Genomic DNA, 15,984 nt, shown 5'->3' with positions numbered 1-15,984 from the left:
ATATGTAAGAATATATTTAATAAAAGAAAAGCACAAGACCTACATGAAGAAAGCTATACAACAAATGGAAAGGCTTCTTGAACAGAAAAACATAATAACATAAAAATGTAAATTCTTCTAAAATAAATAAATAAATAAACTCAATGCAGTTCCTAGTAGAATTCCAACAGGACCAAGATGGTGAAGGAGAATTAGATAAATTTCTCTCAAGTTTATGTGGAAAGTAAAGACTCAAAAATAGCCAAGAAAACTATGAAAATGAACAGTGAGAGTGCATTTATATCAGATAATCAGAAATGCTATAATAACACTAAAAATATATGATATTAGAATGGGAATAGACATATAAGATCAGTGGTCCAATTCAGTTGGAAGTAAAGGAGATTATTTAATAAATGGTGCTCATACAGAATCTGGAAGAAAATAAAAAATATTCTTCAACTCATACTTTGTTTAGAAACTCATTTTTTAAAAGGGTGTATGCATTTATGTAAAATTACATAAGTGAAAAGATAGGATTCAGTGACTCACAAAGGATTTTAATTCTATTAGAATAATCACCAGTTAGAGTTCTTTGCCCCTTAAGAAATTGGTAAGTTTGCTTTTGTTGTTTGAAGATTGTTTTGAGAGGAAAGATAAATGCAGTCTAATTAGTCAACTTATAATTATTTTTCTTCAGTTAAAATGATTTATAATTAAGAAAGTAAAAATGATTTATTTTAGAAAATCTGGAAAATATATAAAAGTAGTAAAAAAAAAAAAAAAACTATTAAAAAAGCCCCAGTTTCCCTCCCAGAGATAATAAGCACTATTAAGATTTTAGAGCATACCACTTATCCCTCACAGTTTTTTTTTATTTTCAATGAAATTTAAAATTAAATCTTGTAAATGTTACATATTTTACTTAAAAATAAGTACCCAGACTCGGATTTGTAAAAAATGAGATCATTTCCATTTGTGAACTATAGTTTATTCTTTTACCCTTACCATTTTCTTCGTTGTTCAATATACATACTAACTTTTTTTTTTTTCTAGTTCCTGGCAGACATGGAAAATAATGCACTTTTTCGGGATGATATAGAATGTCAGAAACTAATTATGGAAGCAATGAAGTATCATTTATTACCAGAGAGACGACCCATGTTACAAAGTCCTCGGACAAAACCTAGGAAGTCAACTGTTGGTACATTATTTGCTGTTGGAGGAATGGATTCAACAAAAGGTAATAAATCTTTTCCTTGGGGAACCAATAAAATTAATTTTAATTAGTAATAAATATAGCCAAAGAGTTCTTTGGGAAAATGGCTGGCTCTAGCATTGGGGTAGAAAAAGTACAAGATAAACCTAGAACATCTTTTAGAACTAGAAAGTGAGAAGTGCTCAGATGATGGAGACAGGTAAAGGAACACAGTTTATAGTGGTTACCACTGTCCAATCTGGGATAATTTTAGCATCAAAAATATATAATGTAGTTAAAAGATTGTAACCTATTAAATCAATAAGTATTCATGACCACTCAAAGGCATTCTCCTTAAAGTCCCCAGTGACTTCCGTGTAGCTAAATCCAGTAATACTTTTGAGTTCTCATCTTACTTGACCATCTCAGTAGCTTTTGATACTGTTCATAGTCCTACCTGCTATAAACTTTTTTCCTTTGGCTTCCATGACACTAAACTACCCTGTTTTCCCTCCCACTTCTAGCTAATGCTCCTCAGCCTTCTTTGACAAATAATATTTTATTTGACCTTTTAATACTGGAACGTGGCGTGTTTCCTAGGGAATGGTAGGAGATGTATGCCCTGACGTATGCCCTAGTGTATGCCCTGGAGAATATAAGCAGATGAGGTCAGAGATATAAGCAGGGGGCCAGATCATGCAAGGGCTTATTGGAATATAATAAAAGTTGTATTGTCAGTGCTATAAGATTATACTTTTGTATGTATAATGGCATAAAATAATCACGGTGAAATTTTTATTTATGTAACTTTTATATATTACCATTAAGGGGCAACAAGCATTGAAAAATATGATCTCCGTACAAATATGTGGACTCCTGTAGCAAATATGAATGGGAGGAGGCTACAGTTCGGTGTTGCAGTGTTAGATGACAAACTGTATGTGGTTGGAGGAAGAGACGGACTGAAGACTTTGAATACTGTAGAATGCTACAACCCCAAAACAAAAACTTGGAGTGTGATGCCTCCTATGTCCACACATAGGCATGGCCTTGGTGAGTATAACTGCAGATTTGTTCCTCATATCATGTATTAGGGTTGGACTTCCACGGCATTTTTACATTCTGTACCAGGCAGAAGAAGACCAGTGTGGCAGCTGTTGAGTCAGGAGAGGTCGCCAAGCATCCCTTCATATGCTCTCTGTTGTCTGAGAGGTAGGAGCAGAGAAAACAAGCATATACATAAATGTCTATGTGCAACTAGTACAAGTAAAAATATGAATATTTTAGGGTAGCATGAACCCTATGTGAAATGTTTATTTAAAAATCTTTAGCGTTATTGTGTTTTATCTGTATCCCATGGTTTTTAAGCAGAAATTAGTAAAACCGAGAAAAATTTGAAGGTGGCACAGAGAATGCAATGATACTTTTCATTTTTGCATTCAACAGTTCACTGAGCAGACGTTGATTAACATGTACTGTGTGCCATGCTCTTTGCTCTGTAGGTATGCAGGAATATGGAAGACACTATCTTACCCTCAAGAAACTGATGACTCACTCTGAGATGATAAAACAGAATTTAGGGATCCTGTATCAGATGACCTCTCTTTTCTCATAAGAGAAAGAACAGGTGGAAAGAATAGAAAGAATTGTTTGATGAGAGTGAAGGAGGTAGAAATAAAATTAGATAAGGCTTGAAATGTATGTGTATCACCCAGCTTTGCTGCGTAACAAACCACTGCAAAACTTAGAGGCTTAACCCAACCATTTGTTTAGTTCATGGATCTGTGGGTTAGGCTGTTCTGGTCTGGGCTGAACATGTGTAGTGGTAAGCAGGTTGTTGGCCTGGGCAACACAGGCAGCTGCGCCAGTGCCCCTGATCATTCAGCGGGCAAGCCCAGGCTTCTTCACATGGTGGCAGTCACAGGATTTCAAAAGCAGCAAGAGAAGGCAAGCCCCAGTGCACAAACACTTCTCAAGCTTCTGCTTGCATCATGTTTGCTAACATCCCATTGGCCAAAACAAGGCACATGGGCAAGCCCAGATTCAAAAAGTAGAGAAATAGATTCCTCCTGTTAGTGGGAGGAGCTGCAGAGTCACATTGCAAACAGGCGTGCATTCAAGGATTGGAAGAATTTTAGGCCATATTGTTAATTTATCACAGTTTGGAAAAGATTTAAAAAGAGTTGCAATAAAGAATTTGATAGGTCATCATAAAAGATGAATTAAAAAATGGATGAGTTGCAGTGAAGGCATAGTTTAGATAGCATTTCTTTGTACTATATGCAATTTATTAATACTGAGCACCTGAGTAGAGGCTACCCCAAAAGCCAGTGAAAATTATCTACACAGGAAGATATCACCTAGGTATGGTAGGGAGTACAGCAAAAGATCAAAGAGACAAGCGATTCTACTAGTTGCAGTTAGGTTTCAATGAAAAGTAATCTTAAGTTTCAGGTTTGGTAAGGAAGTAAACCAGAAGCTTAGGGCTAAGGTGCAAAGAGGGAGCTCAGAATTAACTATATGAAACTTAACAAAGAAAACTATAAACATTACCCTTGGGTCCATAAAATCACCTGTTACATAGGCACAGAATGGGAAGATATATCTTAAAAGCAGCATGAATGAGACATAAATTTGAGTTGATCACAAAATTCAGGGTCAGAAGTGTGATTCAACCACAAACTTTCCCCTACCTCTGGGAAAAGAAACTTAATTCTAGCTTAAGGTAAATTCTTATATATATGGTACATGGCATGAGAATGCCCATGATTCAGCTGTGCTTTGTGCAGATCAGGTTGTGCATGGAATGCCATCATTAGTCCCAGGCACCCCACAAAAGACTTCAATGAACTTCAAGTTCAAAGGAGAATGATCACATAGCTCAAAGTGTCTACTTTAGGCCTAAATTTAAAATTTTTGCATCATTTAAAACAGCCTTGCTCTTATTAACTTACCTTATAATAAATGTTTTAAATTTGAACTTATAAAAGAAATTTTTACTTAAGAAACACTCCTTTTATCGCTTTACATGTGGAAATTATTTAAGACTTCATTTGAAAACATGTTCTGCTAAAATTCCTTTTCAAAGCTAAGGTTTAAGGGGTTGGACTAGATGGACCCATTATTTTTTTTTTCCAGCCCTTTGATTAATTTCACACACACACATATATAATTGGATATATATTATATATAGTTGGAGTTAGAGATATGTGTGTATGTCTACAAAAGCCATACTGGTAGGGCACAAATGAGTGGAATGATATGTTGATTCGAGTCACATATAAATGATGAATATTTATATCTCATCTGGCCATGATTTCACAAATTAACATATATTTGTATTACAAAATTTGTATTTTAACCCTCTAGTGATTCATATTTATATCTCACTGACTATGATCATGTCACACCTCTTCTCAAAACCTTCTCCTGGCTCTCTGTCTCATTTAGAATAAAATCCAAAGTTCTTACAAGAGCCCTAGCCACTCTGCATGATCTGACTCCACATTGTCCCTCATCTCCCACACTCTTCCCCTCACTTACCCTACCAGCCAAACTAGCCTCCTTGCTGTACCACAGACACACTAAGCATGCCTTGGGGCCTTTGTACATACCGTTCCCTTTACCTCACCTTCTCTTCCCCCAGATATCTCCATGCCTGGTTTCCTAACTTCATTTACGTTTGTTCAAATGTCATTTTATCTGAGAGATGTCCCCCTGACTCTCTCTACCTTTAATCAGTTCCATTTTTCTTATTAGCATTTAATGATACCCCAAATATATTTTGTTTGTTTCACAATTAAAATATTAGGTCCAGCCCGGCCGGGTGTGGCTCAGCGGTTGAGCGTCGACCTGGGATCCAGGCGATCAGGGTTCGATTCCCGGTCAGGGCACATGCCCAGGTTGCGGGCTCGATCAATGACTCTCTCATCATTGATGTTTCTATGTCTCTCTCTCCCTCTCCTTTCCTCTCTGAAATCAATAAAGATATATTTTAAAAAATAAAATAAAATAAAATATAAAATAAAATAAAATAATAAAATAAAATATAAAATAAAATAAAATAAAATATAAAATAAAATAAAATATAAAATAAAATAAAATATTAGGTCCATGAGAGCAGAGCCCTTATCTGTTATGTTCAGTTAAGTGCCTGGCACTTAGTAGAAACTCAGTAGATATTTGTCGAATAAATGAGCAAATGAGTATGGCTCAGTTCCCTGGTGATGACTCATCAATAGATTGTGGTATCAAATCTAACTACAATAAAATCTCATGAATCTGAATTAATAGGGGGAAAGGAATAAAAATGCATTTTCAAATATATCTTAAATCCATATTATTGAAAAAATGTTTTAAATATGAGAATATGTGCATCTTGTGTAGTTTGTAATAACTTCCCACTGTTGTACCTCAAAATACTGCCTCTAAAACTTTTAAGACCAGAGCTATAGTGCTGTTTCTCACCCTCACTCACCCACCCATCTACCAACAAGGGTTGTAAGTAAACCACATGTCTATATCATAAATTTTTGCTTAGTTAAATTTGCATGTTTAGATTCATTGTACTGACATTTCAATTAAAATGTGGTTTTTAAGTCATTACTTCTTTCCTGTCTCCCTGTAGGTGTGGCTGTATTGGAAGGTCCCATGTATGCAGTTGGAGGGCACGATGGCTGGAGCTATCTGAATACAGTGGAAAGATGGGACCCTCAGGCTCGCCAGTGGAATTTTGTTGCCACTATGTCCACCCCCAGGAGCACAGTAGGTGTAGCAGTACTAAGTGGCAAGTAAGAAAATACTTAAAATTCTCTTTAAAACACAATAAACTAAATTTATTAAGCTATATCATGTCCAACTTAAAAATATGCATAAGTAAATCACAAAAGAGAAATACTTTGAGTGATGTAAACAAATTTTTTCAATAGTCTCTTTTATAAGAGTTGTAAATATAAATATCTCACCAGTAAGTTGAAGTGTGCAGCCTTTTTAATCACCCCAAGAAGAGCGTGTGTTCATTCATCAACCAGCGTTTTTCTAAGCTTGCTTTAACAGAGTTGCAATGTTTTAACTATTTTGATGGTTTCCATTTTAGGTACATATTCCGAATCTGGAAAAAATAGAAATTATGTTTTTAGTTTTCAAAAAAAGTATGCAGTTGATTGAAAAAAAATTACTCATGCATCTTTTCTACCGCTCCTTTGTGATTTAAAACAAATCAATTTCTCCGTGCCTCAACTTTTTCAATCTATAAAATGAAAAGCCTGGATAAACTACTGTTTTTGTTATTTTAATTTATTTTTCAATGCTTCCTGATGCAAAAGATAGATGTTTCTTTAGGGGAGAACTATTTCAATGTCTTACGAGTTTCATTCTGTATCTTAAAATTTTCAAAGTATTAGCATTTTTCTTTCTATTATGTTTGACAGAAAGAAGCTTTATTTAGAATGAGCCAGGGGTAGGGAACCTTTTTCTGCCAAGGGCCATTTAGGTATTTATAACATCATTTGAGGGCCATACAAAATTATCAACTTAAAAATTAGCTTGCTATTTAATTAACTCACCCCTAATGTGATGTCTGGAACTGCTTCTCTTTCCCAGACCAAATGATTTCTCGGGACGTATAGGGCCCCAAGGATCCAGATGTTCCCATCCCTGACTTAGACTTTCAATTGCTTTGGCTACTTTTAAGCCACAAGCTGACAAATATTTTTGGCGGTGGAATCTCTCTTTCAAATGAAATCTTACAAAAATCTTATTACTTAAGGCAATGGAGGTTCAAGTTTATTATAAGTTTATTTTAAATTTTTAAGTTTGAGTTTATAATATTTACTTATTATAAATTTTAGTGTAGAAGAATAAGTCTGTTTTAAAGGCCACCCAGATTGTTTTTTTTTGGTAGTCCAATATGAAGAAAATCCTGATTCACAAATAAGAAGCTGAAAATAGTAAGTTATTTTAATGGCTAGAGCAATTTAATTGGAATCTCAGGAAACTTCAGTTAAATTGTTCAAGTAGTTTGCAGATAGGAGAAAATTTTTTTTCTAAGTTTAATCTCAAACAGTATCTACTAACCATTGACATTCTTTTTCTTTTAAATTGACTTGTAGGGAGGGCTGGGGAGAGTTACTTCTTTGGTGAATTAGGATGGTGCTCTAACCAACTGAGCTACCCAGCCAGGACTGACCATTGGCATTCTTGATCACAATTTTAAAAGTCATACAAGCCTAAATCTTACATTTTAAAATATTTAGTATAATACTATTACAATTTGACATACGGTTTATTTTTTTACTGTAATAGGTACTGTCATGGGAAAGAAAGATGAGCTCTGAATCTTGCATGGTATTTAATTAAGCCAGGTGATATTTTTTTAAATTAAAACTAATTTTTAAAACTTGAATTTCAAATGAACCATTTTTGGGGACCCCCTCAAGTCCTATTCTTAGAATACAGTTTGTAAACCATTGCTTGGGATAACTATTCTTCAGGAAGCGTTACTAATAAAATTTAGCCCTTAATATTAGTGTAGTATAAATGTTGTTTGTACATTTAACATCTCCTAAAAACACCATTTTCTAAAAGAATACAAACAGAGACAGAATTAACTTTTCCCCTCAAACACTTATACCGTATTTACCATATGTAAGATACTGCTCAAAGTACTTTAAATATGGCCATTAATAATCCTCTGAGGCAGGGCTTCTAGATTTTATGGACTATGAAATTCAGGCAGGTGGAGGTTAAATAATTGTCCACAACCACAACTGGTAAGTGATAAGTGGCAGAACCAGGATTCAAACCCATAGAGTCTGGCTTCAGAGTTCATGCTCAAGACAGCACTTTTCACAGTGAAGAGCTATGAATTCATTATGAAGAGAGTACAGTGCCTTGAAGCCTGTTTTACAGTGTGTGTGTCTGCGCATGTGTGTGTACATGTATTTTTAATTATTGATATTTTCTAGTTGATGTCTTCTAATATCCTATGATTAATATTTAGATAATTATTCTATCAAATATTGGTTAAAGAGTAGGATAGTTTAATATTAAGAATAGTAACACAAAAAAGTAGTTCTTAACAGATAACAAATTTTAACAGATTAAAGTTTCAAATAAATTTAAACTTCCATATTATAATATAGCTTAAGTTTATAACAAGATATTGCAACAACTTTATGTTGCTATTTAAAATATGGTTATGTTCTTATTTAAAAAGCTGTTCAAGTGGCATAGTATACTTTAAATTATGAATTAAAATTATATACCTGTCTTTAAAATATGTGTATTACCCAAATATAAACACTCAGAGTTTTAATGGGCAAAAATTTGGGACAGTTCAAAATTCTTAAGAATAAAAAGATAGTTAAATATTAACTAAGGCTTCTATAAATTAAAAATGCATGATCTTTAGTATTAGCAATGAACTGAATTTATTACTTTTTTTTTTTGATCCTCACCCAAGGATGTTTTTACTGATTTTAGAGAGAGAGAAAAAACATTGATATTAGAAACATCGATCAGTTGCCCACCCATACACGCCCCAACTGGGGATCAAACATGGAACCTGGGTATGTGCCCTGACCAGGAATCAACCCCTAGTCCTTTTGGTGTACAGGATGACGCTCCAACCTACTGAGCCACCTGGCCAGGGCATGAATTTATTACTTTTTTTAAAAAAAAACTAATAGAAAAATATCTATGAAGAACTTCCCAAGTAAATAGTAAGTACAAGAGAAGTTTGTGCTTAATGAAAAATATTTAAATGTTTAAATATTTAAAATATTTTACATATATTTAAAGTAAAAGACTTTTAAATTAGTACTATACATTGAAAATGAATTAAAATTGATCAAGGCAATACTTAGCTCATTAACATACCACATTTATTTTAGATAACTTATGGTACCCTATCTGTAGTAATTTAAATTAATGAAGGACCACTGTTTATGTATAATAAATATTAATTTATATGCCATTGTTTCAAGCTATCCTTTTATTCTCCTGTTTTATTACTACAAGTACAACTGTTGACTATACAACTAACTGCTCATTAGTGTAACTGTGTCCTGGTTCTGCTTCTTAGTGGGTGACTCCATTCACGTCTCTTTATCTCCATTAGCTGTGAAACAGGGATGCAAATGGCTTCTCATAGCATCATTGTGGTGATTAAATACATGTAAAGTGCCTTGCCTGTGTGGGTGCTCAGAGAAGGTTAGTTTCTTTCCTTTATAACGAAGTCCTATCTTAGTTATTTAAGAAGTAAGTCATGATATATTTATATAGCATATTTTGCTATATCCTAAGACACATTTTAACATCTCTAAAAATGCAATGCATCTTACAGTCAAGGATGATGTGTCGAACAGATGTCAAACAGATGGGAGCTGTGAAACAGTTGTCATTGCTTTCATGTGAGTTTTTGTGTATGTGTATATTTAGTGACATCTGATATATCCATATATATGTCATTTAATTGGTGACATATCACTTTTCTAATGGAACATAAATTGACAGTGTCTTATAATCAATGGCACCTTAAATTCAAAGAAATACCATAAGAATAACCTCTTTGTCTTAAGCATAGCACTATTTCTTATTTATCATTCTGTTTGTTCTCTTTACAGACTTTATGCAGTTGGTGGTCGTGATGGAAGTTCTTGTCTCAAGTCGGTAGAATGTTTTGATCCTCATACTAATAAGTGGACACTCTGTGCACAAATGTCAAAAAGGAGAGGGGGAGTAGGAGTAACCACCTGGAATGGATTGCTGTATGCTATTGGGGGACACGATGCTCCCGCATCCAACCTGACTTCCAGACTCTCAGACTGTGTTGAGAGGTAATTTCTTATGAAGGAAAACTAGGAATAAAAAAAGAACAAACATAAGCCTCTGACACTTTCAGAAGAATTAGTAATTTTTTATTGAGCATCTACCACATGCAATTTTCCTTAGGAGCTTTGTAAATACTGGGTTGTCTTCTCTGCCTTCTCTCAAGTCTGTCTCCTAACAGCCTCCTCAGATTCTTCTCTCATCTTATAAATACCTGCTTAAACTTTACCTTAGAATTGATTATATAATTTATTAATTGAATCATAGGAAAAATATTTATTGTATACTGTTTGGTACTGGACGTCGTACCTAATGAAAAAGAAAAGGAGCTGGGTGAATGCGAGAGATAACTAATTAAGGACTGGAGGCTAAATAAGAAGTAAGAAGGAGCAGAGCATTTCTAACACATTTTGATATAAAAGAATAAAAGAATAAAATAAAAGGCTCATTAGGCCTATTCAAACTGGCCTCATGAAACTCAGGTGTGGGGCCAGGTAAAGAGCCTAACATCAGTGGAAGATTTGGACAGTAGTTAGAGCTCCATCTGTTGTGTTCAGTCTAGTTCAAGGAATAGAGCAATTGAGTGGATTGGGGAGGCAGAGGCAATAGGAGCTTATATGAACACCCCAAGGCACAAAGGAATGGGACTCATTGAGAAACTGAAAGGCAGCTACTGGAGCCAGAGAACAGTGGTGGAGAGAGTGGCAGCACGGGGAAGAGTGGGCTGGAGGTAGGGGCAGGTCATGTAGAGTACTGAGGCCTTAGTAAGAATTTTGGATTTTTAAAGAGCAATGGGAAGTTAATGTATATATGTGCATGTTACTTAAATTATAAATAACTAAAAGAAAAATTTAAAGTGAAATGGAGGTTTGTTGGTGACAGTGATTGCTTTCTGTGAAATAATAAGCAGAGTTGGTTGGTGTTTTTCTTGAGAAAGCAGGAACATTACACCTTCATGTCTCTTGTGTTGAGGAGAGAATAATCCAGACTGTGCTTGTTGCGTGTTACATCCAGGAAGGAATATGCAGGTTTTCATACGCTTTTCCCCATAAATTACCTCAGGCTCACTGTTGTATTGCACCCAGTGATATAAGGGGTATTAGAAGCAATATAAGTCGTCTTGGCCTGTGTCTGCTCTTAGACAGCTTTAGGCAGCTCTGGTAAACATACTTCATGAAAGGAACTAGAAAGTCCAGGAATGGAAAGCTACAATGATTAGGGCTGTGTGTCACCTCATGTAGATTTTCACATCCTGATTTCCTCAAATTGTCAGCAGGCAATCTAAAGCCTTAAAGTAGTTTTCAGTATTTACCTTAGCTCTTTTGCAAAGTTTAAGTGTTCTGCATCTGCTAAATGAATCTGTGATATTGTAAGTTAAAAGTTTTTAGGAAAATATTGGTATTGTTCTCTAAGCTATGTTCAGATGTACTTTATATAGCAGATAAGACAAAAGATAGGCTTAAAGAACAAAATCGTTTTTACATAAACTATTGTGAGAGCAATGTCAGCTCCATTTCTAAAACTTTCTTTCAGATATGATCCCAAAACAGATATGTGGACTGCAGTGGCATCCATGAGCATCAGCAGAGATGCGGTGGGGGTCTGTTTACTTGGAGATAAATTGTATGCCGTTGGAGGGTATGATGGGCAGACTTATCTTAATACAGTGGAGGCTTATGATCCCCAGACAAATGAGTGGACCCAGGTATATCATTTCACTTTTCGTTATTCCACTTATTCTGTGTTGTTGTTTTTATTACTTAAGTATAGTTGGTGTACAGTTTTATATTGGTTATATTAGCTTCAGGTGTACAACATAGTGATTTGACATTTTTATACCTTACAATGTGATCATTCCGCTAATTCTAGTAATCATCTGTCACTCCGTGTAAATTTATCATCCCCTGATGTAGGCAGTGAGGGTATAGAAAACCAAAGAGAAAGAAGAAATGGTTGTTGAGGGGGCTTTAGTGAAAAAGAAGTTGGGTTTAAGCTAAGCTTTAATGGATCCAAGTCTAAAAGGTAGAAAGAAAGGGGAAATTTTGTGAGAAAACATGAAAGAAATGCCACCAAAGTAGACATATTTCGGCTCTATTGAGGAAGTGTGGCCGGTTGTAAGGATCCATTCTCAAGAAGAGTAGGAGCTCTTATTGAAGAGGAAGGTTGGGGTCAGGGTGGAGGTCTGTGAAGGTCAAGCTAAAGAGTTTGGTAATGAGAAGCTAATGGAGACTTTTAACCAAAAGAGTGACACAATAATAAAAAGTTCACATGGCAGGAGATGGAGACAGGTTAAGTTGGGTTAGGAGCAGGAGAAATGAAGTCTTGAGTTAAGGGTACAGAATTTCATTAGAAATTATGTGATTACCTCCCATCAGCCTTCCACACAAAAGTAGTTAATGGTAACCCAAAACGAGACAGAAGAATCTCTTCCTCTGAGACTTACTTGATTTAAGCCCTTAGGCCAGTTATAAGGAAATCTATTGGCCAGTATTTGAGATTTGGTATTATAGATAATTAATACTTTATGCTCAATCATTCTTTATCAAAATTAATAATCTATGACCACATAGTATTTTATGTGCATGCCACCTCTATTATTTTACAGCAGCTAAATGAACTTCTAACCATAGTATCTGAAAAATAAATGTTTTCACTCAGTGTTCCAACAAATGGATGAGAGGACATTTGTACAGGGAATGAAATGAGATTACAAAATCTTAAGCCACCCGCCCCACTTCCAGCCTTGACCCAACGCAGGAAGTGCCTGAGTTGTATTTAATAAATTCTCTAAGCTAAACTTGCTAACCGGTTGTCATGATAACATACACTATTCAGAGTGTAGAGACTTAGTGTCTTGGGTGTTTTGAGAAAAGCTGCTAATTACAAACAGATGCTTTGATTTAAATGACTTGGAGGTCACTCCTAGAATATTGTAAGTAGATGTGGTTTTAAAATAGATTGTTCAAGGAGATATAACTGATCAAAACAATTGATTCAGATGGAGAATAACTGAGAATTCTCTCACAACTGAAGTTGCTTGTGTTCTTAAAATCCACTCATTCGTACAAAGCAAACTTTCTTAGTACTTTATATTAGTTACTCTTTCCCAAATGCTAATGTTTTATTTCTCTTAGGTCAAATGCAGAGATTGTTACTGTACCCAAAGTAGTCCTTCTTTGAAAACTATTCTCTCCACACTTTTATTTCCACTATTAATTGCCTAGTGTCTAAGGTACTTTTTAAAAAAAAAAAAAAAAAAACAGTAAGTGAAAGATTTAAGAGCTGTTCCTTATCTATAAAAAGCTTACATTCCTTCACTTGCCACCCACACTGCTATCTCACTATCAAAGAGTTTATTCATCAGGCGTGTTTCCACTAGGGAGTCGAATGGGGTAGCCATTATTTATCTACTCTGCTGAAAAGCAGTAGAAGGGGTTTCGACTTTTTGGCCGTGCACAGAGAAGGCAGTCACTCAGTGGGAAGTTACTGTTTTTTCTGGAGTAAGCAGATCCCAGGCATGCAGTGTATTTTATGTACTCTCTGAGATAATCTTTCTCTTACCCGTCTAGATAATACTTAATATTTTCTCCATATTAGTCATAGTTGCCTTTAAGTATTCAGCATTTCCTCACAAATCAGCATTCCTCACATCCATATTATACAGCATTTTGCCCAAAACATCGTGCTTCATGTAAAACAATTCCTGAGCGATTAAGAAAAACACCTTTTCACAATATATAAATATTGAATCATTATTTTGTACACCTGCAACTAATACAATGTCATGTGTCAGTTATATCTCAATTAATAAAAGAAAAAATCACCTTTAAAGAGAATTAAATAATACATAATCATGTGATGTGGGATGTCTATGAAAGTTTGACATCAGGAGGGGGGTTTACGGGAAGGGACCAGGCCCGTGATAGGCCTGGGACAGCAGCCCTTGGCCAACAGGTATGGACTATTTCAGTGTTTTGCCAACTGGTCTGGTATTATCAACATTTTTAACTTACAGACCCAACACATATGTCTTTTTGTTTCTTTTTAGGTTGCTCCACTGTGCCTAGGAAGAGCTGGGGCTTGCGTTGTGACTGTAAAATTATAATTTAGTGCTTTGGTTTCTAAATGAAGATTTCCTCGTCTTTTATGAATTTGGTACATTTATCCTACTAACAGTGGACACATTTTTAGTAAATTTGCAATTCCACATTCCTGGGCACAAAGTGCCTGATCTCAAAGTGAAGATTTGTCAAAAAGGGGGGATGGACCAGAGTTACATACTTTCGTTTCTGAGTGAGTCAGAGCTGCAGCTGGTAGATTATGAGCACATGTTCCTCATGTAACCTAATGCTCCTAAACACAGCCCAGTGTTAACTGGGAATTCCATTTCTTAATAATCAAGCATATTTTACTAACATCCAGATTTCTGTGCAAGTAGACCAGATAAAACTTGTAACATTTTCCTTTGTAACTTTATCATACATGAGTTGCAGTAATTTTTATTCATTCATTTGCCTGTTTGTTTAATTGCAACCACTCTTTTAATGATACACTAAAGACTATGCTATTTAGTTTTTTCAGAAATAGCTGTACTATATGTGCTTTGGTTGTGGATTTTATTTCTAAAATTGGGTTAGTCCAGTAAATAAAGAAAAACATTAAAAGTTAAAACAATAATGACCAAATAAAAACCTGATATGATTGTTGGGGTCTATTTAAGTATTCATCCTATTACATCTCGATTCACCAAGAAGCACATGTTACGATATTCTCAAACTGGAATTGAAATGTGGTGTTTTGCATTAAACTTAAGATATGCAAATTTATGTAGAGAAATGTTATATCCCTATAATGTTCCTTCACCTAACAAGTATTTAATTATATGAATTTGTTTTCTTTTATAAAAGATGTTTTGACCCCTTCTTTGTAATCAGTTTGGGAGAAATGGGATTATTGAATGTTTGAAAAATAAGTTTAAAGTGTTTATTACCCAAAGTTTTGTACACTTGTAAACTCTAATTACATATGTGAATGTTAATACTCTCAGTGAATTGTTTATTGCCAAAATGCACTGAGCAGTAACATTTTATGATAAATTCTTTAAGGTATAAGTCATCCATTTATATCTTAATATAAAATGAGTGTAATCTAAATGCCCATATTTTAAAATACAATGTTATGGTTAATGTGTTTTTGCATTTTATATCAGCATAGCCTAATTATTGTAGTTGTTTTCTTTATAAATTAAAACAAGCTTTTTTTTTTTTTTAAGCTAATTTTGAGTGTTCATGAACCTATATTGTTTCTGCCTTGGAAGTCAAGAAACTGAGTACTTCTGTTCCCCCAAACAAATCCTGTAGTTATTTTACTTGTGTGGCTGCTAAGAAAATAATAGTGATAGTGACAAGTACATTAATATTTAATGTATTCATTATATTATGGATAAGAGCTCAATTATTTTCCTGACAAAGAGGGATCAACTGTGGAGTATATTTATGTATTTAGGGGAAGAGAGAGAAGAGGAAAAGGTATAAGAAACAAGACAAAATTTTCAAAAACAGAGACATACCTGTACATTATCCCTTCTTGTGGAGACTTAAACCTGTGATTTGAAAGGAAGTGCTTGAACCCGCACTTGTGATCATTCCTTTGAACACTCATCACCCACTCTGGTTCCCTGTGCCCACACTGGAGCCAGGCTCCTTCAAGTAAAGGAGCTGATTTCCCTTCCTGAGGACCTTCCTTTCTTTTACGCGGTTCCGTAGAACAGTCCCTTTGTTTTCTATCCCACTGGAGGGCCTTGCTGATGCAGTTTTGAAATCAATAGGACCTGCTCTCCTGGATACTAGTAAAGAGAACCATTTCTCTTCTAGTGACAGAACATTTGCCAAACACTCCTCCTTCTAGTCTAGGGTCTCATAAATCTAGAGGGAACTATGGCTCCTCCACGTGTCCATCATCCAACATTGCTGCCTCGA

At 34.9% G+C, this 15,984-nt stretch overlaps 1 protein-coding gene across 2 annotated transcripts in view; it reads left to right on the top strand.

The window, feature by feature from the left end:
* KLHL5 (kelch like family member 5) overlaps positions 1 to 15,416 on the top strand; it is a 61,672-nt gene extending 46,256 nt beyond the window's left edge. For both annotated transcript variants that reach the window (XM_087827828.1, XM_016206463.2), the window contains exons 6-11: positions 1,036 to 1,222; positions 2,006 to 2,230; positions 5,805 to 5,967; positions 9,802 to 10,014; positions 11,540 to 11,711; positions 14,055 to 15,416. In XM_087827828.1, coding sequence (XP_087683954.1) covers positions 1,036 to 1,222; positions 2,006 to 2,230; positions 5,805 to 5,967; positions 9,802 to 10,014; positions 11,540 to 11,711; positions 14,055 to 14,111 — 1,017 coding nt within the window. In that variant the 3' untranslated portion in view covers positions 14,112 to 15,416. The remainder of the gene's footprint in view (positions 1 to 1,035; positions 1,223 to 2,005; positions 2,231 to 5,804; positions 5,968 to 9,801; positions 10,015 to 11,539; positions 11,712 to 14,054) is intronic.
* Positions 15,417 to 15,984: the final 568 nt, after the last annotated feature.

Source organism: Miniopterus natalensis, chromosome 1 (genome assembly GCF_054644295.1).
Source record: "Miniopterus natalensis isolate mMinNat1 chromosome 1, mMinNat1.hap1, whole genome shotgun sequence".
In the NCBI taxonomy this organism is placed as follows: Eukaryota; Metazoa; Chordata; class Mammalia; order Chiroptera; family Miniopteridae; genus Miniopterus; species Miniopterus natalensis.
This window is presented reverse-complemented; position numbering and strand designations above follow the sequence as displayed.